Source organism: Conger conger, chromosome 18 (genome assembly GCF_963514075.1).
Source record: "Conger conger chromosome 18, fConCon1.1, whole genome shotgun sequence".
Classification (NCBI taxonomy): Eukaryota; Metazoa; Chordata; class Actinopteri; order Anguilliformes; family Congridae; genus Conger; species Conger conger.
The window spans coordinates 20941847-20960986 of NC_083777.1; the positions used below are offsets into that span (position 1 = coordinate 20941847).

The 19140-nt window shown below is 42.2% G+C and overlaps 1 protein-coding gene across 1 annotated transcript; it reads right to left on the reverse strand.

Moving 5' to 3' along the window:
• Positions 1-230: 230 nt before the first annotated feature.
• Positions 231-18089, reverse strand: LOC133117887 (phytanoyl-CoA hydroxylase-interacting protein-like). The gene is made up of 6 exons (XM_061227396.1): positions 17986-18089; positions 17509-17807; positions 4991-5187; positions 3753-3927; positions 2901-3018; positions 231-1428 (listed from the first exon to the last, which is right to left on the reverse strand). The coding sequence occupies exons 2-6, from the start codon at positions 17612-17614 to the stop codon at positions 891-893; spliced, it is 1134 nt and encodes a 377-aa protein (XP_061083380.1). The 5' UTR covers positions 17615-17807; positions 17986-18089; the 3' UTR covers positions 231-890.
• Positions 18090-19140: the final 1051 nt, after the last annotated feature.

The following is a 19140-nucleotide window of genomic DNA, read 5'->3' on the forward strand; positions in this document are numbered from 1 at the left end:
AAAATGTTAAATTGTGCAATGAATACTAATATGATATACGCTTGATACTATTTATTTTTGATTCCTCTGACAGATTCCGTGTTTTGATTTTAAGCTAGCTTGAGAAAGTTAGCTTATTGCTAATTATTATTTAAGTTCTTTTTGCCTGTTTCATGTTGCTGGAAAGGTTTTTTGACTAAATTATTGTGCATTTCTTGTTTATACATTTTTGTACAACAGTAAAAAATAAATATTTTTTCAATCACATTTATTGTGTTTCAACACAGTATATGATTTCTGTTAATAAATAACTAGACACTGCAAAACAATAATGTGCATGTGATAACATTTGTACGTTTTCAGTATTGAAGTTCATGCTGCTGGTAAAACCTTATCATGCTTATACAAGTTGTCCAGCAATCACAGTCAAATCAAGAGGTGTTTAACTGGCATTTAGAATGCCTTCTAGAAGCATTTACCATAGCTTTTCTGCAGAAGTTCTGATCGTTTATTGTTACCTTTGGCAAAATATTACATGGCAGCTCTAAGACTGGAGGAATGGACTGTTATCAGCATTACAACCAGAGTGGGTGGGTTTGGATGGGGGGGGGGGGGGGGTGGGTACTGTCTGGCATGGCAATACGTTGAAAATAATCTTCCGGAAAAAAAAGAGCAGAAAAGAACAGGAACGTGGAATGCCCCAGAAACGTATTTAAGAAAAGAAAGTATCAAAGTAATCTGGTCAAAGAAAAGACCGGCTGTTCGGCGAACAGCTGTGAACTCATGCGGAGCAGTCTGAAGAGGGCGGGGCGGAGGGTTAAAGGGGATTGGTGGAGTTTTTCTCTTTTCTTTTTCGGGGCGAGGGGTGCGAGCGTCCGTGGCGTGGGCGGGGCGGGGGGGAGGGGGCCCCGTTAGCGGCCCACGCTGATGTTGCAGGTCTTGCAGCTGGGGTCCTTCTTGGCGTTGACGGTGGACAGGCTCATGAGCTGGTGGCCGCTGATCTCGGCCACCGTGCCCTGGGCCAGGCCCACGGGCTCGGTGAAGATGACCTCCAGGATGACGTCCTGGGCGTGCTGGAACTCCAGCCGGCCGTCCTCGCCCTGGCGGCAGGTCAGGAAGCGGTTGTCGGCCAGGTCCAGCGCGGGCAGCCGCTGCTTGCAGAAGTCGTCGCCGGGCGAGCCCCGCGGGGCCAGCACCAGGATGACGTAGTGGTAGGCCGTGTACATGCAGTAGAAGTCCCCGAAGTACAGGCTGGTGTCGGGGTTGAACAGCGCCTCGGCCGCGATCTGGAAGCGGTACCGGCCGTAGGGGGAGTCCTGCGCCGGCTTGCCCGTGTTGAACTCGGTGTTGCAGCAGAAGAAGATGCCCTCCAGCTTGCCGCTGATGGGGGAGCCGTGGCTGCCGCTGTTGTCCTTCACCGAGGGGAGCATCCTGCCGCTCTGCAGCTCTCTGTGGACGACAGGGCACGCCCGTCAAAGCACGCCCGTCAGGGCCTCTTACAGTCCAGCCACTGACCGCAGTCTACGTTGGGTGACGATAGGACGTTCGTGAATGTTCTGAGATTTCAGGCGAGCGACAATCTCGCTGGACTATAAACTGGCCTTAAGGGAATTGTGCATACTTATTTTAACTGTTCCCTCAAGTACAAAATATTAGTTTGCTTTAAGTTGCTATGTTCTTGTAAGTGAAATTCTTACCCCATTGTCAAATCTTGAAATGATTCAAATTGCCTCATCTCATTGGCATTATTTTTTTATTATTTAGCAAAAAAGTAATAGGAATAAGCTCTTAAGTCAAAATACAGGACTAATATACTTGTTGAGATTTGTTTTCTGCAGTGTGTGTATCATATTGTTTTACACGGAGATGTGTAGGCTGCTACCTTGACCAGGTCTCTCAAATAAATCAAACAGAATTGATTAATGTTAGGGATGTTTCTTGACATGCAATCCTCCGATCTATCACACAGGGTTCAAGTTGAAAAATGCCAAAGTATCCCTTCAACCTTGAATTTCTGTGAAATGCTACCATGTCCTTTTCACAAAAACTCAGCTTGGCAGGTTATGTTAGTGATTGCCGGAACCTGCCAAACCGTGAAAAAATGAACACTCGCATTTAAGCGGAGCCAGCTAAGGACAAATGTTGACAAATGATTGGGCAAATGTGTGCCTCCAGGTCCCAGGGCCTCTTTAGTGGCGGGTGGAAAGGCTGTTCTGCATTGACCACGGCTCATTTCCATAGTCATTCACATTCCAGCCTGACGACTCCCCGCCTGGTGAAACCGCCTTCAGAGGCGCGCTGCGCTCCCCACCGCCCAGCACGTGACGCGCGGGGGCTAATTCACCCACAGCTGTGCCTGCGTGTGAATTAAAAGCATCTCCACAATAACTGTCCTTTTAGTTTTGTCGCGGGGGGTGATTTGCTACAAATAATCGTGCGTAATGGCTCCGCTATCTGCTTCGGCTGCAAGAACGCAGCCATATCCGCGCGCCTCGGTTCTTTAGGCTAATTCTAAAACGCCTCGTGTTCACAGGACTGCTTTCATCTCCAGTCGGAGCCGTGACTCAGCGCGTCAGAGAATTGTTTGACCTCAAACCTCCCCTCTCTGTGGCTAATTACACACAATGAGACACACCGCTCTTTCACTGAGCTGGATAAGAGCCCCGCTGTCTCATGCAGAAATAATGCATAGTGTACCTTTAAAGACTTTGGGCAGAGACAGTTCACCTTCCTGTCACCTTATTCATATGGAGCCTCGCCTGCTGTTGGAAAACTTCAGAATTGAGAACTTGTGTACGCCTTACAGCTTCAGAACCATTGATTTTTGTGTGTGAATCCAAGATTCACCAGGATCAGTTTGTTTAATCTGCTTTTGTTTTCACACTAGGAAAGGTATCAACAAAAGCTGTAGACAAACCTACCTGGCATGATCAAAGTATTCTTTGTGCTGATTGCGATAGAATACAGAAAATGTCAGCATCCTTCCAGCGATCACCTCTGCCTTCTCTAATAACTGCGTTAGATGGACAGTGGAGTAATCTGAAAATGAACAGACAGATACTTGATCAGGCCTTCCTGTTGATCTCGCAAGGTCCCAAATAGGCATCCCTTTACCTGCCCGTGTAATTTAACAACGCAAACACTTAATGTTAATAGACGGATTCAATTTATGTTTGTCCTTGACATTTAAAATGTGAGGACTGAACCGAACACATTGGGAATGAAGGTTGTTCGGAACACGTACATTGTCGGAACTTGGAAAGTGACGTTGAAATACACCAGTTTTGGGAAATTAAATACTACTTTCAGTACAGTTTATTTTAAGTCATAATCATAGTCAAACAGTAACAGTCATATAAAGTGCAATCAAATAACTAACAATATGCGAAACTAAACTGACCTGGTCATGTTTCCTTGTAGGCCACTCTTTAGCAACAGCTGTTAAGCTCACTCCCTTACTTTTAATTAATAGTGTTACTTGTTTACAGCATTTTGCAGTCATCATTTTGTATATACGCTACTTCCGATTCTATACCCTGTTCAGTTCCGGACTTCTGAGGTTCTTCTGTACTGTGTTCTGTACTGTTCTTTCCTTCAGAAATGTTAATAAATGAAGTTTGGTGGGCTTGGGATCACCAAAATGACTGAAATAGGTCTACATATGCAAATAAATATTTCACAACTCTCATGTGCTTTGTACTGTAAGTGAAAGGTATGACAGAAGCTGATTGTGTCATCGCTGCTCCCACTGCAGGTGTGTTGTGTATGGTCACCTGCGGTGCAGAACTCGATGATCTGGCTCCACTCGGACACGGCGTAGTCTCCGTCGCTCTGCTTGGAGGCCGTCTGCACGGCCACCGTGTACTCGGTGCGGGGGCTCAGGAACCAGTGACCTCTCACCGTCATGGGCAGGGGCACCGCCTTCGCCACCAGCTTCGTTGGGACGTCCTAGAATTCAATGAAAATAAACACGTCCACGATAACGGTGTCTCCACTGGCTGACCTCGCTGCCAATCATTACATTACATTCATTTCGGAGATGATGTTGTCCAATCAAACTATGAGAACAGCCATCTGGGCTATGTGAACCGCAGTGCCAGACCTGGCTAACAGTAATCCCAGACCAGCAAGTATATTTCACATCAATCAGGCATAACACAACATAATGCACTGTTGACTGTACCCACGATGAGTTCTCTTAATCCTTTATTTAACCAGGGGAGGTCCATTGAGAACATGGATTTTCTTTTTCAAGGACAGCCTGGCAGAATAGTTGCAGGTGGGAAGGTGAAAGAGAACAGGGGAAAAGTCCCAGGATGGCAGAGTTCTTCCCTTTTTCATTGAGGGACCCGACTACATTTCTCCAGATGCAACTCCTTATGTGTCCACTGGGGGCTCAAGCCAGCAGCCCTGCCAGTCAAGCAGCATACCGCTAGGCTACCCCGCGGCTGCAGTTTTAATAGAAAGCTGACCCAGGCCAATGGCCTATTAGCCAACCGCGGTTATGATACTTTTCACTGTGTTATTGCTGACGGCAGGACTCGACTTTGGTATATAAAGCCATCATTAGTCACAATGCCCAGCTCTTCTCACCTCACGCTGTACAACAAGCTCAGCGTGCGAGCTGGCCAGCAAAGGGGCATTAGCACGACTTTGTTTGCCCCTTTTATTTCACTCGCTGCGGCCTTCAGCAGAGAAACCGCTTGCATCTGGCATTATGACCACCGCCTGTGGGAAAATTACCATGGAACGGTCGAGGCCGGCTGACGTGAATCACGCCGCGGGCGATTGTAAACGTCAGTCTAGTGGAGTACGGCTGTTAGCGTGGCTGCTAGCAGCGTTTGGGCAGGGAGGCTCATTCACTCCACTCGACCAGCACCCCCAAGGCTCCCGCAAAGATAAGGGCTCCTAGATTTGTGTGAGGCTAAGAGTAAAAGCATTAGGTTTAACTGCAGCAGGGGGGGAACGCGAGTATAACTTATCCCCTTTCAGAGCCAGGACGTGGGTCTACCTTGTGCTTGAACTTGTTTGAGTTCTTGTTCTCCTTCTTATTGAGGTCGATGAAGTAGTGTGTGATGCGGTCCCGGGACTTGGGGTCCATGTCCCAGCAGATCTTAAAGGAGTCGCAGGTGATGTTGTTTATTTTGATGTTCTGCGGGACAGGAAGCTCCTCCATCTCGGCAATCCCGCTGTCCTGGGACTTACTTCCTGTGTAAGAGGGAGGCAGAGCACTCCAGGTTAGTGAGGAGGAGGAAAGAGAGAGAGAGAGAGAGAGAGAGAGAGAGAGAGAGAGAGAGAGAGAGAGACTCTTTTCCAGAGAGACTAGGCTTTAAGATGGAGATGGCTGTAAGTCAGCCAGAGTCCTTTGGATTACAGCTCCCCCCAGTGACCAGGCAATCACCTATTGGCTTTGGGCAGTGAGATACATTGAGATACATACCCAGAACTCACTGTGGTGGAACGCTAACCCCATAGCAGGTCATGCTACAGTGAACACATGGATGTGGATCACTGTGCTCATGTACTGGCTGGTTTTCGCATTACTGCTTTAGCGGTAGCCCATTAGCGACCGGCTCTTCATTAACGATACTTTGAAAACTGAGCGCCAACATATTTCCAGAGTGACGTCTCATGGTACTCTACCATGAAGAGTGCCCTGGCCCTGTGGAATGGGGGAAAGGGCTATGCTACGCTTGCGCCAACTTGGCACATGAACAATGCCAGTTTTGTGCTTATTGAAAGCAGGAAGAGCTTTTGAAATATCTGATAACAGCCAAGAGCTCAAAGAACAATGGGTGTGCAAAGGGCCCGCCTGGAACCCCGCTGTCCGCTAATTAAGCCCTTTAGAAAACTGGGTCAGATTTCCTGAACTAAACACAAATTCTATTTTCCAGCAATGTTTATTTCCAAAGACAGTGGGCAACCCCAGAGAAAATAGCTTTGCTATTATGAAAGATCATTCAGAACAATCAAAGATAATTTGATATTAGAACATTGAATGTTGCTGTTGTTCAATATTTGGCACTAAAGCTACCCATTAGCCATATCATCTTGTATCATTTTAATTTGTTTGTCATTATGCTTTCGTAAACTGCAGCTCGGGAAAAACAAGAGCATGATGCAAATGTGTTTTCAAAGGGAATTTTGAAACACTTTAAATAAAATATTACATTAACGAGGTATAATCTCACCCAATGCATGCTGGGTAGGCTCCAGCCTCCTCACGACCATGAGCATGAATAAGCGGGTTAGATAACGGATGGAAGTCTGAGATCAAGTGTGGGTGTGGTCTTTCCCCTTTAGCTATGACATGACATTTAAACAAGTTTCACAAGCAGTCATGACCATACAAACAGTAAGTACAGTAATTTGGGTGTTTATTAAACCAAAGAGTCAACATGGTTAATTCCCCGGCAATATGCTCAGAAAACAAGTTTTAATGTCGGCGTGCAAACAGATGCAGCCTTGTGCAAAGAATCTCCAACTGTTTTGAGTTGACTCTACGAACAGTGACAGTGCAAATTATGTTAAAAAAGAAATTAAGCAGTTTACTACAGCAATAATGAGAAGATTTGCAAATTTCCGGCCTAGTAAAAGAATCCTTTAACACTTGAGTCTCTACGTTAGCAGCAGAATGTAGAAAGTCCCCAGGGTGTCGTAAAGTGAACAGTCTCAGCAGCAGGAGCGGGCCATTGTGTGTGTGTGTGTGTGTGTGTGTGTGTGTGTGTGTGTGTGTGTCGTTGAGCTGTGAGCAGCTGCTTTGTACCTGTACTGCCATAAAACCTGACAGTTCTTTACTGTGCAGCTCATTTTATAAACAAGAGACTTTAAATGATTGAAATAAATTTCAGACGCTCACTGGTCTGCTGGGCCAGTGGCATCAGTCTCTACAACTATGGGTTTGTAGACCGTCATGCAATTCTCCTAACCTCCTGATCATTTTAACTACTTACAGCCAACTACAAATCAAAATAAACTTCAAGATTATCCCCCGAACACATAATCATACTCCTAGAGTTAACATCTATTGCAAAATCTTAAAGATAGTACTCATAGCAGGCATCCACATTTTAATTTTAGTTTAATCTTTTTCTGCTAGGCTCATTCTGTGACACGTCGAGGTAATGTATGCCTAGTCTTTGCATTGATCATCCACATTCCCTCAATGGTTCATTTCTATATTTATCTATAGTCAGCTATGTATATTTAGACTAATGGACACATATTAAATTGATTTAAATTCAGAAACTTCATCCTCCATAAAAGCAGGCTGGATGCCATAATGCCTGCCACTCCCTGAAGGCCTGAGCCAACAGCCTACTGCTCAGGATTCATCATGAAGGCTTGAAGGTGTGCCACACTTTCCAGTCAGGTAACTTGGTAAGAAATCTACTTACAAACACAATATTAACTTGCCCAGATATTACTAAATGTGCCCATGACATGAAGTGCATTAAGCCTTACATTATGGAACTGAATCAGGTCCAGACAATAAATAGACCTATTTACATTGACAGTACAGATGGCTAGTTAAACACAAAACATCAACATAACTAGTAGCTTCATTGTCGGTATACTGACCAAAACAACTACCTAGTATTTGCATTAATTTTATTGTTCAGTAATGCTCGGTAACTTCATGCAATTTATTTAACAGGAACAAAGCACACTGATTAATAATTCAGTTTTCGTATTATTATTCATATTAATGGTTTTAAGAAGTGTTATTGTTGAACCCTGAAGTTTACAATTCAAAAACAAAGCTGTGTAGATTCCCCTTATGTGAACATGACATTTTGTACAGCAAAACCCCCAGTAATTTTTATTTTTATTTCTAGGATTGTCCCCTGATGTGAATTTTGGAGCAATTGCGTACAGAAATGGCAGCCATTTTGGAGTTGTTGAGGGAGCAGCTTCCATTTTCACACAGATATGAGTGGAAACCGAGGGCTCTCAGGTGCATCCCATTGAACTGGCTCTCGGTGTGATAATGAACTCCACACGAGCAAATCTGTCCATGCAAGTCCCCATTTTGGCCAGAATCCCATCACTGATACACTGACTATAGTGTTGCCACATGGTTTTGCCACTGTCACAACACTTCTGAAACAAATGCGCTGCAATTGACTGAAATGTGTTAAAAATGCCACCCGCTGTCAAAACCGTAAGCAGATCATCAAGGCAATTTGCACAAACAATACCCCCAAGTCAATTTCATCCCACTACATGCTAAACCGCAATATTCTATGTTACATAGGCATTATTCTTTTAGCTTTAAAAAAGCGACCTTTCAATAAATAATTGTACAGGTTACTGACCTTGCGTGACAGGAATATGAAAGGTCAGATAGAAATAATGAAAGCCTGTTTGACCTCTTTTTCTTTCTAATATTCAGCAGAGCTGTGTGTGGTTGCACTGAGACATTGACAGAGACCTGTCAGAGCTGTTTACAGTATTTCTCACTAACGAGCAAGGACACCAGCGGCATTACAAATGCAGGACAGGAATGAGCTCATAAATAAGGTCAATGCTCGCTCACAGCAGAGATGTTGTGCAGTTCCTGAACCACTGGAATCAAATCACTGGGAAAAGGCCAATGTCGAGTTACGTAAGAGGCTAATGTGTTCATGTGACTTGATTTCAGGCCTCTGCTGATAAAAGACTATAGCTTAGGCCAGTATGCTGTATGACATGAGCCCCTCAACAGAAGGGCAAAGGTGGTTGGTTTTTGACATTTGGGTGAAAATAATACAACTTTAAGTTGGGAAACAATTGTTTCAATATCACTGTGAAATTCCGACTTTTGTTTTATTTTTTAAAGTTGAGTTACAACCTTGATTGACTTTCTAGAATCTAATAATTGCTTGGCTAGACACCAGCAGGAGAGGTCAAACTGTAGTACATTCATTTTCATAATTTGATATTCAGTTGTATCCATAGCTGGAAAAAAAGCTGGGAAAAAAACATCATTCTGTTTATTTTCTCGACTAAAATGCAGTTCAGTCACGTATATCCCATTTATTTTTAACGTCTTCAAATCTGAAACTGAGGTCTGACAAGTAGACATCCGTCAACCACGATGATTTATAATCATATCAAAAATATCGAAAGTAATCTACACCATTAGCTACGGTTCTGGCACTTAGAGAAGAAAAATGAAGCATGAATCAAAATGTTTACCACGGACTGATTGTTCAATTCTTCCCACACATCAATGACTTGACATCTCTGGTCAGTGTCATAGCACTCCGCCGCTAAAATCTTACAGCCATAGCCAATTCCATGGCCCTATTCCAGACACAGCGGAATTCAATTACACCACTGTCTGTTTACAGATGGGCTTTTACAAACCAAGTCTGGCAGTTACAGTGACAGTCGCTCCCGCACTTGGGAGAGCAGCAGGGTGGATGCTCTTTGTTTTTCACCCTAAAATGTCAGACCCGAGAAACCAGGGCTGTGTATAAGATCTATGTGTTTTATGAGCTGAACGGGAGCTGTATCGTATGTCCGGTTTCAGAGAGCTGTTACCCTGCTGATGTACAGTGTGATTCGGAAACACCCCCCTCCCTGCTTCTGCTTATGTCTGTGCTCACACAGTAGTGGCCCTGGCACACAGACACAGACACAGACACAGACACACACACCAGCCGGAAGACCAATGACTCAGACCGCTGGAAACCATTTATAGTGTGCATAACTCTCAAGGTGAGCCGCAGCGAAAGGTTTTGCATCTTGAATGCACTCCAGTTGAAGCAAGTGTAATCAACAGGCGTAATCAGCTGCTTTAATTGGTCAATTAAGTGCTGAGTGACAATGAAAACTTCCTCGCCCTGCAGCTGTCCGAGGCAAGAGTGTTTAACCCTGTTTGCTGTACTGCATGACATTGAGTGCTTATTTAACGTCCTAAAGTCGTTAGCTATTCAATGGATGTTTAATTATTATGTGTCACAGCTCCAGGTATGTGTGCCTATTCCCTGCTATAAAAGCATAAGCTAGCGGGAAGAGGCTGTCCGATTTCTCAAGGCCAATACCAATCCCATTGCTTAAATGAACAGAAGGGCTGATCGGCCATTATCTGCCAATTATATTTTAAGTCTAGTGAAAAAAGGCTGAAAACACAAGGTTTAAATTGCATGTAAGAAATGAGAATTCACAGGAAATATTGCATGTAAATGGCTCTGGATACTGCAAAATGACATCCCAAGGTGGAAATGTGTCTTCTTTTAGACAAATTAGTCTTGAACAAAATGGTAGAGTCCTATTATTTCCTTGGCCGACTGTGACTAGTACTGATTTTGTAAGCTCAATAGCCTATTCCTGGCACCGGAATAGCTGGAGAAATTAAACAGAGAAGGTTAAATAAAATTAATATCAACATACTGTAAATGATTTTTTTTTAAGTAAAAGGCTCTAGAAATATTAGAAACCACTCATGAAGATGAGAAACAAGCAGATGGACTGTGGATTGGTGGTGAGGGGGGAGGTCTGGATGACAAATTCCAGTTGTGTGCTGGATTACAATTGCCCTATATGCTTTTAATGCACCTTACAATCACAGCCGTGGTGCAGCAGCCCAAATACCAGTGACCGGCAGCAATGATTTTGTCACCTGCTGTTTGAAAGTAGCCCAATTAGTTGGGAAGACCATGGCAACTGCAATCACGGACACCTGAGGGACTCAGTTTATTCATAAAATTGCATTTGGGGGACATGAGAAAGTGGAAAATTCTCTCTCCAGCATGCTCGTTCAATAAAAAGCTCGATAGCCAGATTGGTCGTCCCTACCGCTTTGCCAGACAGCCTCTAATAGCCAGTGTAACTCAAGGGCTCCCTTGGAAATATGATTTCTCACTCAGCGGGAGTCTCACCTTGATAAAAAAGGATAAATAACTAAAAAACTCATCTCAAGAGTCTATACTGAAATAAATGAATAAACTTACGTTTTTCATTACTGTTACACAGCCCAGCGCTCACTCTCATTGAACTCACACTCAGCTGCGAATTCAATGAGAATCACGACTTAATAACTTTCCATCACAGCCTAACAGAATAAAGTAGCGTGTTATTTGTGAGTCATTTTTCACCTTGAATTGGATTTGGTGGTAGCCTGTACTGTATGTCAAAGCTACAGGGAGTGCCAAGAAAGCCATGGCAGAGGATAAGACGTGGAGAGTCTCAGGTTACAGAGAGAGGAGGTTTTTGAGCTGAGACAGAATGATCAGGCAACCACGTAGGCTAGTTCTTTGGCTAGTAGTTTTTTTATTAGCTGTTGCATATTAAATACCACAAGATTTTCACAGACTCGACCTGTGCAGCATGTATTTAAGGGCAGTGTTCATTTTACTGATGAATACAGGTAGCCTACACAGTAATGGACAGAAACCTGTATTCACCCAACCACAGCATGAGTCTGCGAAAAGCAGAGAGCTTGCATCAGGACTGCGGCGTTCACCTCTCTGGGCAGTGTGCAGTGCTGGACTGTAACACTGTGCACGGATTGCAGGAGATTGGCTTACAGAGGTTTAGCCTCTGTTTTACAAGTGTGCACACACACCGCCAACACTGGCTACAGTCTTGCTTGGAAGCACAATTAGAATTTACAGAGATGGCCTAAAACACGTTTTCCATGGAGATAATCTATTGGGCTTCCAGACTCCCAGCAGGAAATTAATTCCCTCCGTAGCACCCTTCACAGAACCAAATTCACCAAACTAAATGCTGATTATAGCTAGGCTGTCCAACTGATTCAAATTTTCTTCATCTTTTATTTTATTGGGTCTCTGAATTGCTTTCATCACAGTTCAGCGCATTAACACATGAAAAAAGGAAGTTCAACTAATTTCACTTGCACCACAGGGCAGTTCGCACAGACATAGTAACCCTCTCGATGAATACAAAATATGAACAGTCTTACTTCCAATCATGCGTGTAAAGTGGACATTAACACCGTGCCATCACACTGAAATCTACAAAATAAATCATCCTTAAAACTGATCAATAAAAACAAAGACAGAGGAGCAACGAAACATCTACATTAAATTTCTCTTGGGATATTTATATGGCTGTCACAACGGAGCAGAGGATCGATCTCCTTCCATCACTGAATTAGACTGCATGCACCAGTGAGCAGGGAAGGGACACACACAAAGCCCATCTTTATTCCAACACACAAACACCCATGGCTGGAAGCATGACAAGGATCCCATTTTAAAATCCTACAAATGAACTGAATGGCCCTAATGAAATCGCAATCGCCCGGCGACGAGAGGCAGAGGACGTGCCTTGTTCCAATTCATTTGTGAGTAAAATTATCCTGAAGCGTAATGCCAAAAGAATGCGCAGCATCAAAGTCCCAGAAATAATCTGATACCAGCTACCAAAACCTGGAAGCGCATCATATAAAGAAGAAACTGCCAAATCAATTTGCAATCCATATCGGAGCCTAACTGTTACATCATCATACAAGACTGAAGAGCTCACATCTGTGAGATATTACAGTTTTAGCAATTAGATGCTTTTGAACTGTAGCTAGCAAATGATTCGTAAATAAATATTTTTCTTGACATATGCTTTTTTGCATGTTCCACAAAATGAGCAAAGCCCGGGATCAGCAGCACAGAAGAAGCTTTAGACTGCATCTAATAGCTAAATATCCACATTAAATCTGAATAAAAATGTAACTTACAATCATTCAACCTGACAAAATGGGGCTAATTACAGTAACGTTAGCTATAGCATGCTAACTGTTACCAGGAAACGTGCCAAAAAACCTTTAGATAGTTAGCAATTTTATTAGTATTAGGATTATTATTAGTATTAATTAATAATATTAATAATTAATTAATACCAGCAACCTCGTTATCTTGCAAAAAAAAAAAAAAAGATCTTGAAAAGTAATCTATTTGACTTGACTTGGAATTTAGCTGGCTAACGTTTCCTAGCTAGCTAACATTAAAAATTGAATAATTTAGCTACACCAATACGCCAACTAGAAGTCTGTGTGATTTTTTTATTAAGTTAAACTATTTGTAGAGTAACAATGAGGCAAATGTTATAAATTACTGTCACTCACCGACCTTTGTTATGAAAATATGAAGGTTGATAAACTGTAAATAGAGCTGTTGTCAGGAGACGGTTAACTTCCACTGGAATGTTATCCAAACCAGAAGATTTCAGGGAGTAAACCCGCCAAAATTTACAAACAAACATCCTCGTTCACTGGTTTGTGACAAATATATAAACGTAACATATTGGGTCAAAGAAAAACCCGTAACTATATTTTCAAAACGATAAATACATAAGGCAGTCAATATTTCCAAATGCCCCCAAAATATAACGTTGTGTACATAAATAAGACCAATATTTGCCATTTTCCGTTAGACTATCAACCGACCGTTTAGTCTTGGATATGTAAGTTGCCTCAGTATTTACATTTTTATTTTCTTAATTTTTTTAAAGGAAGAGTGCTGTCCTACCAGGAATTAAATTTGCAGGTGAAACCAGTTAGGGGTGGCATAGGAGTATGCTGCAGCTGGCTGCACCCTGGCCTGTCATGTTGGGTTTGCCTTAACACTACAGTAGGCTCTCAGGCTATGCTGCTGGGTAGCCCTACATGCAAGCAGTTCAGACTATGATAGACTAGATGATCTGGCAAATACTAGAAACAGTATAAATCTCGATTTTGTTTCTAAAACACACATAAAGCATGTTGGATTGTAAGACTTAGCTTATATGTTGATTATTGGATTCTGTTGGAGAATCCTCACATTGGCCTGCTGTGTGAAGGAATGCTGCCAGTACACTCCATATGTTTTTCCCTCTAAATGATAGAAGTGTAGTCGACATACATATTAACTTACAAACTACTCTTTGCTTTTGAGTGGGGAACGTACCACAAACACGTGTGCTACGTTTGTACTTTTCCATCTTGAATAGCCAAGCTATTTTATAAGTATCCTCTCCCAAAACATGCATATTTGATTAAAAAAAAGAAACGGCCTTTTCATTTGGAATTTTTAGGTAGGCTTTTACCTCTTCCCCTTATGCTGCCCTTTACTGGATCTTATCCCATGACAGCTCAGTTGGTGCGATGTAGGTGCTAATTTGCAAGAAATGACAAGTCGGCCCACAGCAGTGTGTGTTTCCTGGAACAGTTTTACTGTAACTGCGCCATGAGGACACTCATGCACGACCCCCTGCCTACAGACAAGATGCTCTGCACTCGTGATCTGCAGCCTGTTTTTTTTATAGATGTTAACTGTGGATCAATATGCATTATTTTTTTATACACACAACCCCACACACACACCCACCCCATCCAAACACACACCTACCACAGCTGCAGCAGCACCAGTTCACTATCAGGCTGATTCATCAGTCCGTCATTCATTATTTATTATTTGCAATAACCTGGGACATTGTGTATGTATACACAGTACACAGCTCTGTTGATGTTAGTTCTATGTTGTTGTTACGTTGTGTTCTGTGTTATTCAGTGTTAGTTAATATGTTAGCTCTATGTTGTTGTCCTAGTCCTAGTGCACAAACCACACCGAGGCAAATTCCTTGTATGTGAAAATGTACTTAATCCTGATTCTGATAGCAGCTATTTTCTTGTGATCAAGGTTTGTTGTGTACGGTTTGTAATGGGATGGTCTTTCCTTTTTTTTAGTTACTTCCTTCAGTCATTGATCAAGCCCAGCTTGGCAGACGGCCAATGGCTGTCCCTGCCTGCTCATCACAAATTCTCAGCACACAGCTGTGCTGAAGGCTCTACAGTATGTGCCACATCCACTGCCGCAAGGGCAACTACACCAGCCTCCCCGAGGTCTCCATTCACAGAGTGGAGCAGTTAAAAATCCCTTTACCACCATGTTTAATACTATTAAAAACCCATTTACGTCCATGTTTAATAATACAAATGCAGGGGTGTAGATTCATCAAACTTTAATCGAACTTCCATAAATGTAACAATGTTATTGAACAATGTTACAGGCAGAATTTACAGTGTTGACATAAGAAGTAATATGAGTGATAATTTCTATGTGAATCAACTGCATTTTAAGAGAACTGAAGGGGTGTCAGAATCAGTTGTTCCCTGCGAGTCTGCAGGTCACACTGCTTCAGCAAAGGGTGATAATCCACCTGTTTTGGTGCATTAAATATGGAAGAAGAGCAAGAACATGGAGGTCGAGGTATTAAAAGGCAAAGTTGAGGGCCTTTGTCTAAAATATGTTAATGAGGTTTACTGTCCTGTATCTTAGATTTGTTCAATATTTATCCTCACCTGTGTTAATGACCTCTGCATTTTCATAAGTAATTGTTGCAAGATGCATGTGAAGGAGTGAACATCTTTTATATTGCTCTGATGCAGATCTGCCAAAAACCAAATCTCTTAATCATATTCCGTACAAATATGCAACAAAACCGTTTTAACTGTGCAAAACCTATATCACATTACAATTGTCAGGTTCATGGACGGTTTTAAGCTAAATTAGAAACTTGCTCTGTAAATATCTTGGAGACAAAACCTCTGTTTTGAATAATTGAGCACTGTTTTGACCCTAAGGTGCACTCAATGCACAGAAAGGCTGTAAAATGCAGAATTGATTATTGAGCACTATTACTAAAATTACTCATTTTAAATTGAGGCAGAGTAAGAAGTAGTAGCTTGAATGTGATGTATCCAACCCTGAATGCTTTACTCTAATGCAGTGAACAGCTAAGATACATAATTAAGTAATGGGTGTTTCACTGCTTTTGTACACTAATACAGTTCACAGTGAAGCATGTGTAATAATCACACTATGAAAGACCTTGTTCAGCAGAACTACAAACCACAACCATGTAAGCTGAGACTAGTTAGCCAACTACAATAACAAGCTGTACAAAAGGTTCCAAACCCCACTGCGATGTAATTGCTTAAGCATTTTCACAGAACTACAGTAATGACAGGTTGTATTTATGATTGTGTGACTAATATGCTTGCTGTTTACAGCCTGCATGTAATAGCCTATTGGCATTTGTTAAATATACTTCTCTGTCACTGCCTTGTGTTCACCGGGAAAGTCATTGTCAAAAAGTAATTTGTCATTTTCATGTGGTCAGTTTATCAGCTTAGAATAGCAGACTAAAGGAATGGAAACTAAACAACGTGACATTTTGGCATTATTCTATAATTCTAACTGATCAGCACTCCCAATGGGGAACCGGCAATATTGTGACGGTTATTTTATTTTTTTCACTTGAGCAACAGTAAAAATAAAAAATAAAAGTTGCTATTTCAGTCGTAATAAACGAGGTAGTCTACATCTCGTGAAAGATGACATGAGGGTGGGGAGCTTTCAAGCACGTTTCTCCGTGATGGGTGCAGCCATTTTTAGAACTGATATTTCTGTTAAAACCCACTCATGGCATGAAATGAAACAATGACAATAAATGATTCGTACATAAATAAAATATTATGTTTCGTGTTATGTAAGGTTTTCTAAGAGTGAAATAGTATGGCTACACAATAGGCTACTCAGTATCTTTGGCATAAAACAGCTGTCATCATAACCCTAACACAGAGGTGTTAAACTGCGTGCAATTAATATCACAAATATAACATTATTCGTCTCTATGCTTCGCACAACGACACCTGCATATCATATCAGGACTAGACTGAAATTATTTACAAAATTGTAACTGTCAAAATTCCCCTAATGGATATATCTCAGTCCAAGATCAACAGGAATGTAACTTTGAAAAATACTAGTGTTGGGTCCACGAGCTTTTTGTTCTGCAATTGGTTTATTCTTAATCTATCATAGCTTAATTGTTGAAGCATCCCTGCTATTGGGCAAAAGCATTTTTCTGTATAACAGGCTACAATTAAACCAGCATTCTCTCAGAGTATTGTCTGTTGCAATATTTGTCCAGAAATGTTTTACGTTGGTTTGAGTGGAATATGTAGGCAACGTTATCCGATGTGATCTGTGCAAATTAACAAAAATCCGTAATGAACGCAGTACCGCTAAGTGCTTTTGACTTCAGTCTGTGTCCATGGTGCTGAAACCTTACAGCCTGGGTACCATACGCCTATAGTTCGCAATTTCATTTTATCCAGCACATAGGCTTTACTTTAACCGTTTCGGCGCAAGATGTAGCTTCAGCGACACAGTGAAAAGCACATTCACATCTAATAATGATCTGCCCAGAGCCCCTTAAAGCAACTGCCACCCCTTGCTCTCAAAAGCCCAGTGCAAAAAAGATTAGCAAGAGAAAAGAAAATATTAGCAAGCTGCACGAGCTCCCGGGATGCTATCACTAACATAAAATAAAGTAGCAATTTGAATTTAACTGACTTGCACATTTCAACATTTCATGAGAAAGTGACTTTGTTTCATCAACCTTCATTTTAAGGGGAGATTTGGCTATGTTTTAAGCACAAGCAGCTTGATACAGAAATGCCGTTATGCATAAACAACATAAATCGCATTGTGGCAAGAACCGGTAGCCTACGTGGTCCTTAAAAGCTGGCGACCTTACCGTCTCTTTCACACAGCTGAATCGCCTCCAAGCTCAGATTCTTTATCATGCCCTCGCATGGACTGGTGGGGCTACCAATGTTGTGTCCGAGGCTCGGAACCTCCATTTCCGCAGCTGTGTCTGTAGCTATGCCTCTCCCTGTGTCAGAAGAATTTCGATCTCCGTGCTGCAGGGTTTCGCATTCACCTTGAACAGAATCCAGTCTACAGCCTTTCCCTCTCTCACGGCCCTCTCTAACGGTGTGGGAGAAGCGGCGTCAGCGAATCGTCACCAGCCCACAGCCCAGTGCTGATTTGTCGCTGCAACGTGAGAGGCATAAATTGTAGATAAGTCGAATCCTTTTAAGACGAAAAAGAAAAGGAAAAGGGGAAACACGTACAGCCACTCAAATACATAACGCGCGGCCATCACTTATCATTGTTATTCAGATTATAACGAGTCATCTTCTTTCATGCAAGCCACAAGTGTGTAGCCTACCGGCCAGGGAGCAGACGTTCAGGGAGAACGCTTTGCAGCAAGTGAACAGTGAATTCATTGACTTCTTATGTAATAAGATTAAATTAAATAGCGGGGACAAGGTAAACCATTCATTTGCGTTTTTCAAATGTAATCCCCCCCCCACCCCCCACCCCCCCGTCATCCAAAAATCCCCTGGAATTAAAGTGTTTTTATCCCCATGGTGGAGCTCCAACTGATGACGTGCTATGCCTTTGTTAAGCACTGCAGATACCCCTTCGCAGTTAGAGAATCATTTATTTAATTTACTTAGGAAAGGCCAACCAATCAATTTTAAAACAATTATGTACCTACCCTTCTGTCTCATAGCACACTTAAATAACTGGTGGTGGCTATCACCATCAACGCTATTTCATTGAAATGCTTTAAAATATTCGTGCAGACAGAAGATTGCTTTTTGTAACCTGCGATTTACAATGGGAGGATCACTAACACTGTTACCTGATTACCCACTAATAACCCACTTTGAGTCGTCAGGTTTTATTTTTTACAACATGTCTTTCCACACAGAAGACAGTGAGAGTGAACAGTGAATTTAACCCTCTATATTTGCCTCAAGCTAACTAGAGGCAGCTAATTCAGGGGTCAGATCAGAAAATCCACCCAATGCACAATGCCAGTGATGATGAACTGACGTAGACCTGAGCCTTTTATGCCATTCCTGTGTGTAAGGTCTTTGTCAACCCTCTGTGATAACTCTTCAACCACTGAACCGATCGAAGAGTGGAAGGGTGGTGACATGAATGCAACCTGGGGTTCAGGGAGTTACAGGGTGACCTGAACCCTGATCTTTATTTTTTGAGGACTTTAGTCCAGCCTCAAATGTTAAAAAGCTTTGTTCTGACTAATTACAGGTGAATTTGAAATGAACAGTTAAAAGTGCAGTTGATAAGCATTGGTACTGACAGAATATTGTGTGTGGGGGTGGGTGGGTGTGAGTGAGAGAGAGATAGAGAAATAGAGAAAGAAAGAGAAAGAGAGTGAGTGCACTGCAAAGTCCTCTCAGTAAATGATATGATTTGGACACTCACATGACAGATTGGATTCAGAGTCACTTACTCTCTTGCAGTCTGAGTCTTCTTGTCAGGTGAGAACTCCTCAACTCTTCATTACTGA

Coding starts and splice junctions, on each gene's coding strand:
- LOC133117887 (XM_061227396.1), bottom strand. CDS start 17,614: ATGGAGGTTCCGAGCCTCGGACACAACATTGGTAGCCCCACCAGTCCA. Junction 5,188..17,508: donor TCAGCTGTGTGAAAGAGACG/GTAAGGTCGCCA, acceptor CCTCTTACACAG/GAAGTAAGTCCCAGGACAGC. Junction 1,429..2,900: donor GAATACTTTGATCATGCCAG/GTAGGTTTGTCT, acceptor TGTCGTCCACAG/AGAGCTGCAGAGCGGCAGGA.